This window comes from Rutidosis leptorrhynchoides, chromosome 2, assembly GCF_046630445.1.
Source record: "Rutidosis leptorrhynchoides isolate AG116_Rl617_1_P2 chromosome 2, CSIRO_AGI_Rlap_v1, whole genome shotgun sequence".
NCBI lineage: Eukaryota > Viridiplantae > Streptophyta > Magnoliopsida > Asterales > Asteraceae > Rutidosis > Rutidosis leptorrhynchoides.
The window spans coordinates 158,416,156-158,428,546 of record NC_092334.1 but is presented as its reverse complement, the minus strand read 5'-3'; the positions used below and the strand labels follow the sequence as shown (position 1 = coordinate 158,428,546).

The following is a 12,391-nucleotide window of genomic DNA, read 5'->3' as shown; positions in this document are numbered from 1 at the left end:
TAGTACCCTAGGAATCTTCCCTCTTCTACCACGAACGAGCACTTCTTGGGATTGGGCTTCATGTTGACTGTCCTAAGAGTGTCAAAAGTTTCTTGAATATCTTTCAATAAAGTGCTTTCCTCGATGCTTTTGATTACCATATCGTCGAAATAAGCTTCTAGGTTTCTTCCCAGCCGCTTATGGAAGACCTTATCTACCAGCCTTTGGTATGTAGCTCCGGCGTTCTTTAGTCTGAAGGGCATCTTCTTATAGCAATAGATCCCCTTGCTTGTGAAGAATGATGTCTTTTCTTTGTCTTCTTCGGCCATTTGAATCTGATGGTAACCTTTGTAAGCATCAAGAAAACACTTATATTTGTACCCGGTTAGGGATTCCACCTTCCAATCAATTTCTGGTAGAGGGTAGCAATCCTTCGGGCAAGCCTTGTTGATATTCGTAAAAGCAACACACATTCTCCAGCCTCCGTCTGACTTTTTTACCATGACAGGATTCGCAGTCCAAGTAGGATATTTTGCTTGTCAGATTATACCAGCTTGGAGTAATTCCTCTACCTCTTTACAAGCAGCCTCATATCTTTCATTAGCGAAGTTTCTTTTCTTCTGATGTATCGGCTCTAGGTGCTTGTATTCGTTGAGCTTATGCTCTGTGGAGAAGATTGGTCCATCGATACTGAGCATTCGAGGGATGTCGGTCATATCTCTGTATTCCCAAGCGAAGACATCGATGTTGGCCTGTAGCAACTTACGAAGCCTCCTCTTCACATTCGTAGGTAAGGAACCTCCGATAGTCACTTGTTGCTCGGGGAACAGAGGATTGATGGAGATTTTCTCTTCACTCGGATATTCCTCTCTAGTCTCGAGGATACATTCCTCTAGCCTTTCCTCCGTTTCCCTTATAGCAATGATCACCTTCTCCCGATCATAAGTTAAAGCTAGGGTACCTATCCCTTCAGGTGTGTAGAACTTCACCAATTGGTGTAAAGTAGATACAATTATTCCCATTTTCATCATGGCTACTCTCCCTAGCAAAATGTTATGCTGCGAGGTGGACTGGACTACTACGAAGTCAAGTGTTTCTGTCCTGGGTAACGGTGGTTCTCTGATGGTGAAATCAAGGTCTATCTCTCCAATAGGCCAACATCTTTCTCCGGAGAATCCGACTAGAGGTACCCTCGGTGGACGTAGGTGAGCTTTGATGGAAGGGTTAAGTTGGTCAAAGCAATGTTCGTACATGATGTTGCATATGCTGCCGCAATCTAAGTAAACTCAGTGCACTTCTCTCTCAAAGATTCGACCATTGACTGTGACAGGATTGTCGGAGGGAGTGATGGTATCGAGTTCTGGGAAGGAGATCTCTTCCCAATCTATCACCCCACTCTTTCTCTCCCTTTTGTAGGTTCTTAGCTTCTCGACGGCAAAGCATTATGTGACCGTAAATATGGCGTTGTCTGTGTTTGGCCTTTTTTCTTCGGGCTTGGCCTCTTGCTTTGGTACCTTCGGGTTGCGTATGCCTTTTACTAGATGTGACAATTTCCCAGATCTGACTGCCTCCTCTATGGCCTGCCTCAGCTGTATGCAGTCATCTTTCTTGTGCCCGAAATCACTGTGGAAGTCACAAAATTTGCTTGTATCCCTCAGCTTTCCTTTGTTGTTCAACTTTGGTGGAGCTTTAAAGGTTTGGGCAGCCCTTTCGGTAGCGAGGATTTCCTTAGGTGACCTTATCAATGTCCCGATGATACAGGATGTGTTTTCTCTTCTGTAGGGGGAGAATCTGTTCCGCCCGTTCTTTCTTCCGAACTTATCTTCGCGGTGACTTATTTTCTCCTTTAGTTTAAAGCTCTGAGATTCTTCGTATACGAAGCTATTGGCAGTGTCTTTTACGTCTAACCAAACATACGCCTTGTCTAGCAAAGCTTCGTATGTGTCGGGGAGATCTCGGTCCACCAACACTCGGGTCCTACGGCCGTATAGGAGTTTTGAGATTCTTTGTGACTCCGGTAGTCCTGGGATCTGTTGGGTCTCATATGTATATCGGCCAAGAAAAGCTCTTGAAGCTTCGTTATCTTTTTGCTTGATACTTTGGGCAGCGACGTGATTCTTCTTGTGTTTCTTTTGCTGACTGAATTTCGACCTAAAAAGTCGTTTAAGGTCCTCGAAACTTGAGATGGAATCCTTTGCCAAAGAGTCGAACCAGATCCTTGCGTCGCTTTTAAGCACATATTAGAATGCATGGCAAGCTACGGCCATGTCCCATCTCGACATTCAAGCTCCACCTTCGAAGATATTTATAAAATCGTCAGGGTCGTCCTTTCCCTCATAATATCCCATGTGGGAAGGTATCTTCATTCCGATGGGTAGCGGGTGGTTTTATATCGAAGATATGAAGGGAGTCTTCTGGCTCTTCCAGGACTGGTCCGCGTATCTGCAACCGTTTTCATTAGCTTCGTGGTGAAGGCTGTTTACTGCAGGGATACCTCCGGCATACACACTTTAGTAGGGTAAGCTAACCCACTGATTCCCTACATTCCATACTCGTAACCCCGCAGGCAACGAAGCATTTTGATAATTTACCATAAGAACTATTCCTGTGGTTGGTAAGACAGCGCTGGTGTTGGGCATGTTCTGCTAAACAACGGGGAAGGGGCTCCCGAAGGTATACTGCTGTGTAATCGGTCCTCCGAAGTTTCTCAATGGGTTGCTGGTAGTAATCATTGAATGAGCCGGCTGAGAGAGCACCGGCTGGAGAGTGATATTTGGAGGAATTACTGGTTGTGAGATTGGGGGCTGGCTGGTAAGAGGGAGACTTCTCGCCGACCTCGCCTCCATTTCCATTTTCGTCGACGTCTCACTGTCGTACGTGAGGATTCGCCGACTGCGTAGGTGCCCCTCTTTTCGTAACTTTTTGATGACGGCGCGTATGTTATCATAGTTGTTGAGTATGAAAGTTTTGTCGATTAACGGCAGTGGTTCATAATCACTCTGATCTATGGTTATTGGCATAGTGGGAGTGATAGGCGTTCGTGTCCCGGTTTCATGTTGGTCTACCTCAGACGGTAAAGAGAAACTGGGTGGTGGTTGATCAGGATCTGCCATGATCTTGTGTTTTTTTCAAACAAAGTGAATATTGATGTGGGGTCCCACGGATGGCGCCAATTGTTTGTACAATTCTTGGCAACCCTTGTTAAGGGAACAAGAATATTGAGATCTGATCACTGAGCGGATGATATTACAGGGTATGATAATGAATGTATGCTTGTTGGCCATTCCCCGAAGGTAGTGCGAAGGTATCGTACTTTACGCCACAAAGATACAAAGGTAACTCATAGAGAGTATTATGTGTGAGTAATTGTGACTTAGAGTGCATGCTAACTCCAGATATCATGTTCTCCTTTTATAGGGTTAGGCAATAGCTTTATCACCAGCTTTCTAGGTGGGATCAGTCTCCAAGGTGATCTCTGATGAGATAAAGGGGACTTTCCCTTTGGCCGACTGCCATTCCTGCTGGTTCAAGAAAGCTATCCTGCAACATTCCTCTTTTTTCAATTGGATGTTAGTGGAAGCGATTTTGGTCAACCCGCTTACTTCTCTCCTTCAGTCTAAGCAATCTTGTGACTTTAGGATGAGTCCTTGTCCATTGGTAATCGTGATCCCTTCGTCACCACGTTCCTTCGTTACCATTGCTTCGTATAAAAGATGTGGTTTCTTACCAATTCTGAATATTAGGATTATACTCTGGGAGCATTCTTCTTTTATCATTTGGGCACCATTATTTGAGTTTGAGGATATCCCGCTCATAGTTTGTATTTGAAATATGTGTTCTTGTGATCCAATCTTATGTCATCTACCCTCGTTAAGCGTGATATCTCCGTTAGCTTATCTTCGTTTATTATCTTGACGGGGAGATACACTATCAAAAAACTTGTCACACCTAATTTTTTTTTTTTGAAAGGCAAGTTATCGGTACCACCCAACAGGGCATTAACCATCTTCGCGATCATTATTTATGCATGCACGCACTTTGGGGAGACCCGAATCGCATTATAGGAACTCGATCCTTAAACTATCCCGAGAGGTAGGCGGACCGGGTTTGAATCCTGATGGATCCGGGAGAGAACCTCCCTAAGAGGAACTCCATATTTCATGCAGATTAATTAAGAGAGTGAGCTGAGCGAGACTCGAACACATGACCTCAACCCTAGCCATAAACAAGAATGGGGATACCACTCAGTTAGAAACCCGGTGGTTGTCACACCTAATTACAATAAAGTTTATACTTATTAGTTTAGAACTTCATCACCGGCTTCAAATATATCAGGCTTGCGCTAATAATATCTATGACTTAATCAGCAGCGCCTGACTTTTTCCTAAGTTTGTGTTCATTTGTGGGTGCTCCGTTTGAGTCTTTGATCGGCATGAGTCTGTACTTGGTTATATAAGTGTGCACATGAGTTGGTATGGCATGAGTATGATAGATTCAAGAGTTACAGTAAATATAATTCAGAATTAGATATCTTCATGTTTAAACATATGATCATCCTCAAACTTTTACAAGAAACTGATTTATGTGTCTATCAATAAATAAATAAACAAATATATATAAACAAATATCACGATGATGTAACGGTTAAAGGAGACATAATGATCACATAACGAACAACAAAGTAATAAAACAAAGCATAAATTATAAATTGATAAATAAACGATAAACGACACAAAGCTTTTACGTGGTTATATCCCAACTCCAATCTAGGAGAAGGGTTTAGTCTTTGCAAACCGGAGATGTAACATTCGAATTTTCAAAAGTTGGGTGGGCCGGCAGTCTAGATTGGTCCGCGGTCCAACCTTAGTTCAAAGGAAAATCAGGAGCAAACTGGACCGGCGGTCCAGATTGGCCTGGCGGTCCAGCAATAGGCTTTTTGTCCGCAGGTTAGAAGTGCCACAGCGCGACTTTTGTTATTTTTTGTAATTTTGTAAAATTGAAGAGGGTAATTTGGTCTTTGCACTTATGGACAGTTTTAAGCCCCAAGATCAGATCTTTATCTCATTTTCATCCTCATTCTAACCAACCAAACCCTCTAGAGAGAGGGGAGAGTTTTAGTGAGAGAAAGCTTGAATGGGTGAAGATGGTGGTGATTTCTACCTAAATTAGAGTGGATCTTCGTTCTTCTTGGCGTGTCTAGCTTCTTGGCTTCGTTTTAGTGTTAAGGTAAACACTTAATCCAAATTTTGTTGTTTAATTTCCATTTTTAGTTAGGGTTTGTGTTAGTGATGGGTTATAAACCCCACTTCCTTTAAAATTGGGGGTTTTGGTGTGTAATTTAGGTATGTAAACCCTAATAATGTGGGTTTAGGGTTTAATGATGATTTGGTGATATTTTTCATGGTTCTTAGTGTTAATCATTAGATTGTAAGTGTGTTGGTGATTTTGATGTTCATAAGAACATGTTGTGAGTCAAAATTGGGTGTTGATTTTGATTTGTTGTCAAAACTAAGGTTTGGGTCATATTTTGGTGAATCGAGTGTGTAAACACTTGGTTTATGTGTTAATTGGCGTTTTAGAGACATGACCACTAGCCATTAGTGATTATGGGTGAATTTGACATAAGTCAAGTGTGGTTAAATGCAATATGGGTCAATATTGCGTATATTAAAAGATTTGGTGATGTAGTGTACTTAAACACTTGAATTTGTGTTAAGTAGTGAGTTTGGAACATAATCACTAGCCATTAGTGATTATGAGTCGTGTTGGCTTGTTTTAGCATCGTTAAGTGCAAATGGGTGGCTTTTGCACTTAAGGGTTATTTGGGTTGGTTGGAAGTCCAACGAGTATGCTCGTTGGTGTGAATTTAATTATCACTCGTAGTGATAATGGGTTGCGTTTGACTTAGCTTAGTGGTGTGTCAGCATGACCACTAGCTAGTTAGTGATCTAGTGTCGGGACATAGGTTTGGTCAATTTGGTGACAAGTATAACTTGGGTTAAATTGTACTTGTTAGAGTGGGTTTGGATTACCACCCGAAGTGGTAATTGGTTATGTCCCTTAAGTGTTACATGGGCGGGTTTTGGCGAGCAATGTGTGATCCCTCGGCTAAGGAATGTTTGTGTCGGGTTCTCTGTTAGAGAATGATTAATTATGTGTATATTGTGCATATGTGTGATATAGGTAACTACTTGCTCGGATATGTGGACGAAAATCATATTACATGACTTGTGCGGGCATTCTAAGGTGAGTGGAATAATTATATATATGTGTATATAGTTTGTTTGCTTGTGGGCTATGTAGTTAGTGTTATCCGGCATGAGGATTCACTATAGTATTATCCAGGCATGAGGATTCGCTACTCTTGTCGCGATGGAGACCACATATGTGTGTGATGGGTGGGTGTGACCGATTTATAGGTTTCTTTACGGCAAGTGTGGACAACCACTTTGGGGGTTAGTGTTACATCGTGCGTATATGTGCACTATCGGTCATTGTGCGAGTACCAACGGTCATTGTGCAAGTACCATTCCCTTGTGTGTGTGTGTGTGTGTGTGTGTGTGTTTTTATGGTTAACCATGGCTGTGTAATTGTAGTATTAGCATATTATATTGTGATGATTATATGCTATTGGTGAAACTAGCTTGTTGTGTATTGTGGATAATTAGCATTATACACTGTGATTGTATGCTAATTTGATTGCTAGCTTGTATGCGGTATTTGTGTAACTGTTTGCAAGTAAGTGGATTATACATGTATATGTATAATTATTGCATTCACTAAGCGTAAGCTTACCCTCTCGTTGTCTACCTTTTTATAGGTACCGTTTGATTTGGCGAAGTTATCTAGTGGCTAGACTAGACGCTTTAGTGTTGCTTGAGCTTATAATGGGGTAGCTTTTAGATATTCGGCGTGGATTGGGGACTTGGTAAATCCCTGTGAATATGCTCTTCGTATCGGGTTGGGTTATTATGTCTTTACCTGATTGGTTATGTAAATGGGTCATAATTACCCACTTGTTGTGTAACGGGTCGAAGTGTGTCGAATTGAACGTCTGGAACTTGGTCACAAGTTAAATATGGGTTTTGTTGTGTAATACCGGGTTAAATAGCTTTGATTTTATTCAGGACCAAATGGGGCGAAACGGTTTGGGTTGAATATGTGCTGAAAGTGTGATGAACGTCCAAATGTGCTATTGTTAAAAAAAATGTGTTGATGTTTTTGGTAAATCTGAATTTGGGGTGTTACGGGAGATTTCTTCTATTCAATAAGTGCACATTCTTACAGGAGTTTGTGGTTACAATATATAGGAGTAAACACAACATGGAAACAATTAAACGGACTTGTTTCCTAAGTAACCCTCGCGTTTCGCGACCTTTGGCTCGCGATCCGCGACCAAAGTCTCAAACCATTTCTTCGCATTTCAACATGCTACTTCGCGCCTGACTTCACATCTAACAAACAATGTCGAGTTTTGTTATCAGACCTCGAGATCCGTGAGGGTCTCCTTGTTCTTTCCTTTACCGTTTTGGTTTAAAGCGTACATATATCAAAAATCTCCCACTTGGAGACTTTGAACAAACCCTACACAATCTCCATTCAACTTCGTCAAGGAACTAATGTATACCGTCAAGACCACTTGGGACACGTACACTCTAACCACACTAACTTAGCAAACTCTCGATAATGTTCTTCAACATACCTAGTCGAAGTCATAAATCAAAATCACCTCAACTGTCAATCATGTTCAAACCCCTACAATAACTCCTGATTAGCTGACTAACAACTCCTTTTGATACCACTAGATGAATCACCTGAATCACGCCGCACTTCCACATCGTTATATTATGAGGTAAGGAAGTCTTTCGACAACAAAAAACACCGCCAATTGATAATCCAATCTCTTAGTTACTAGCTTAGGTCATCTCGATTTCTTCACCACCATCATCTTACAAGAAGACACATTGAACCGTGTGAGACTTCAATTACATGATTTAGCAGACAACTTCATTGCCTCACTCATCGCTATAGACACATCCAATCCTGCCACTGACATGTCAACGATTACCCGTACAAATTAGTCATCTATCTATGATTTTATCTCCCAACAATCAAAAAATCCCGACAAACGACTTTTTAGACTCTTCATCAAGGCACCAGTGAAAATGTAGTCACCACCTCGAAATCTACCACCTTTCTCTACTTTACGCTTTCACGCTGGTACACTGAATTTCTCATAGCGTTATGAACTTCACAAACCCATCTCCTCACCCCAAGCATGCTCCCGTTGTAAGAGTAAGAATTAAACTGCGGCTACTCGAGAAGAAACTTGGTTCGTAGCACCGATCAATCGCAACTTTCTTTGCCATTGGAGAGAGTAATAAAGGTATTCAAAGCCCTAGTGTTATTTGGAATCAATGACAATCTTGAGAACATTGGAGAACCATGCCGCACATATCTCCACAACCCCACTAGTCGTCCAACTTCCACTAGATTGATAACTTCCATCGGTTACCAAAATCACACCAAGTTCCTGTAACCTTTAAAAATTTTAGAAAGATAAAGTTCAGGACTTACAAGATTATTCCCTCCATTTATCACCTAAAGATTCCTAATTGGTCACCCTCGAAGAAACCACTCAATTTGTTGAACCAACCAAGCCCTAACACCAGTCGAACTATCCAACACCCTTCGACAACCAGTTTTCTTAGTGAGAGAAGCTCAAATCCGCTTACATATTCCAAATATCCTGTAATATCCGATCAATCACCTTGGTCATCCCGTTTTAAACCAGCAAGTACCAAACTTCCCCGATAACTCTCGCTGTCTATTTCTAAACAGGATGCTTTCTTGTTCATTACCCAACCACCCTAACCTGGGAGAAACCACCTTCCTGAGCTCCTGTAACAAACCAACATCCCCGAAAATCTAGCTCGTATTTCTCAAAGTTTCAAAAGATAAACCATCTCGCACTCGCGTCATTAAACCCGAAAAGTTCATCATGAAACTGCAGAAACTGCAGAAACTTTGAAAGTCACCGGAAAATCAAACATTCTGATAATCGCCAAATTTTTACCACATATAGATCTTCGTATCTTCTACCTACATTCCAAATTTCAAAGCGATCTAACTTTTAACAAAACCTCTATGAATTTTCTCCTCCAACTGCACATGAAAACCCAAATTCGATAGCTCAATAATGTCTTCGCACGAAATAACGAGGAATGAGAACTCAAATACGACACCTGGATTTCCCGAGAATCTCTCCTACTGTGACCACCTGGAAATTTCCGACCAAATTTAAACTTAATCTTGATATGATCTTGACACGATAAGCAAAGTCTGTTATCCTGAGTCTCAAATTTTTTGATCTGTTTACATACATTCATATAACCTCGACCAGTTTTGACGATTCACGAACCATTATTTGTTAATAAATGTGTGTGTGTGTGTGTATATATATATATATATATATATATATATATATATATATATATATATTTAAATATACTCACTCTGTACATTTTATTTGGGATTGAACGCTAATAAAAAGGTCAACTTTTTATGATTAATTTTACACAATAATGATCGAAATAATTAAATATACTCACTCTAAAAATTTGGAACTTTTCCGAATACCTTTATCCGCTGCTGACTAGCAGCGGATTACGACATCCAGTACTTTAAAGGCGACAGCTAATATATTATCACATGTTTTATTTTTTAATATTATTATAATTATTATTATATCATTATTAATAAATATCTATGTCTATTTCTGTGTCCGTGAATCACCATAACAAAACAATTATCTTCACTGCTACTAATTGAACACTTTAATATATTGATTGAATGATTATGTTACTGTTTTTGCTTTTCTTATCATAAACTAATTAGTATTATGTATACATATAGATAGATATGTAATAGAGATGCAAATGGAACACTTATTTTTAACCATCATCTTATCTCTTCCTTCTTCTCTTTGTTTCAGCAGACACCATCCTCAAGCCACCACCTTGGCAACCCGTCACCACCACTCTCCACCGTATCCACCACCTTCCGGGAATCACCACAATAGCCACCATGACAATCGAACAAACACCACCTTTCATTTTATTTTATTTTTTTCTGCTTGACGAGCACCATGACACTACCATGATAACAATAGTGCTACTGCTGCATGATATTTGTTTTTTGCTACCTTATTCGAAACCCCACACACCTAAGATTGTTACCTGTGGCTGCTAACTATTTCTACTTCTGTGCCGTGACCCAACCACCAACTAAGACCATCAAAAACTAAACTAAACCCATTTGATTTGTTTTAGCTCGATAAAATACATCATAAACTTTATTGTTCCTGTCTTCTATTTTGGATACAACCAAACCCACGAACCATCACAACCGTTACCCTTAATCACCATATATTTTGTTTCTATTTCTTGCTGTAATAATCAACATCAATCAAAATCATCACCACCAACAAAAGCGTAGGCTCCTGCTGCTGCATCTGTTTCTATTTAAATAGCCACACCAACATCATGTAAAACTGCTAGCTAATGTTTCTGTTCGAGTGTAAACCATAAACCAACACCTTCGAACACCTCTAAATTACTGCTACTAAAATGCTGCTCCTACTGCAGCTATTTTTCTGTTTAAAACCGTAGGGAACCACCACCTAAAACAACCACACAACCATCCCAAACAAACTGCTGCTATTCTTGGACTATTTCTGAGTAAGCCGAACCCAAAACCAACTTTGTTAAACCATCAAATCCTTACTAACACTACTACAATGCTTCTGTACTTCTGTTTATTTTCGTGATCCCTTCCAAAACACATGAACACTCATGTTCCAACTGCTGCCATAATGCCTCTATTTCTATTGTTAAACCAAGACAAGAACCACATAAATTATTGTTGCCATTCGGTTTAATCATATTCCAACTGGATCGAGTATTTAATGTGGAAAATTGAAAGTGATGTTACAAGTATAAAAAGTGCTGATACCTCTCTTTTTGGCTGAAAGTTATCAATCATATAACCCAACCACCCATCATTGAATTTAAATGAAAACGCTGTTGGACTTTTAAATTCATTTAACCTAATATATACACATGAATCTTGGGCCAAACAACTTGTTCTTTGGGCTGCAACCTACGGTTGGGCTTTTGAATTTGGTTTGTTGTTTCCTACTTACAACTGAGATCCAGTTTATGCTATTCAATCAGCCTATCTGCTACTGTTATGATAAATAAAAATGGTGAGCTGTGAAGATAACATGGTAGTGATCGTAATGATATAAGATTGATGATGAACGAATGATAAAACGTATTCGATGATGATAATAGTTATGATTTTATGATTAGGAGTTTATGATTATGATTTTATGTGATGATTTTATGATGATTCGAATGATGATGATGGCGAGTTATGTTTGACGAAAAGGATGATAAATAGTAAACAGAAAAATGGCGTGAATGATGATGATAGGTTGTAATTGATCTTGCTGTGATGGATTTGTTTCCGTGAGAGAAAGGGAAACAGATAGTATCGGGTTAAATAAGTTAAAATTCGAGTTATAATCAGATATGCAAGGACAGAGGAATGGTTTATGAGGGTGTCAGGTTAGCGAGAGGTCGTGGGTTCAAGCCCGTCCTAGAGCATTTTTTAGAAATCTTATTCTTAAAGGTAGTCTCATTTTATTATTATTATTATTATTATTATTATTATTATTATTATTATTATTATTATTATTATTATTATTATTATTATTATTATTATTATTATTATTATGATTATTATTATTATTATTATTATTATTATTATTATTATTATTATTAGTATGATTATATTATTATTATTATTATTATTATTATTATTATTATTATTATTATTATTATTATTATTATTATTATTATTATTAGTAATAGGGATATTATTATTATTACAAAGATTATTAATATTATTATTATCATTATTAACATATAACAATTTTTATTATGTTTAGTATTATCATTACTATTAATATTACAAGTATTATCATTTTTATTATCATTATTATTATTATTTTTAATCATTATTATTATATTTTTTAGTATTTTTATTATAATTATTATTTTAATAAACAAATGATATTTATATAAAAATATATTACAAGTATACTAATATTACATACTAATATGTTTTTAATGTATTAACTAATATATTATTATTTATATTAATATAACATTAATTAAAATATATATCATATCATATATATATCATATATATATCATATATATATTAATTAATATATTATCATATATATATATATATATATATATATATATATATATATATATTATAACATATTAAAAGTATTAATATAATTAAGGATATTAATTAATAAATTATAAAATATATATAA

At 38.0% G+C, this 12,391-nt stretch overlaps 1 protein-coding gene across 1 annotated transcript; it reads right to left on the bottom strand.

The window, feature by feature from the left end:
- Nucleotides 1-518: 518 nt before the first annotated feature.
- LOC139888389 (uncharacterized) lies at nt 519-1,232 on the bottom strand. Its single transcript, XM_071871398.1, has one exon. It carries the CDS (start codon nt 1,230-1,232, stop codon nt 519-521), a length of 714 nt encoding a protein of 237 aa, XP_071727499.1.
- Nucleotides 1,233-12,391: the final 11,159 nt, after the last annotated feature.

Excerpts from the sequence above, each read along its gene's own strand:
- LOC139888389 (XM_071871398.1), bottom strand. The coding sequence starts at position 1,232 with ATGTACGAACATTGCTTTGACCAACTTAACCCTTCCATCAAAGCTCAC.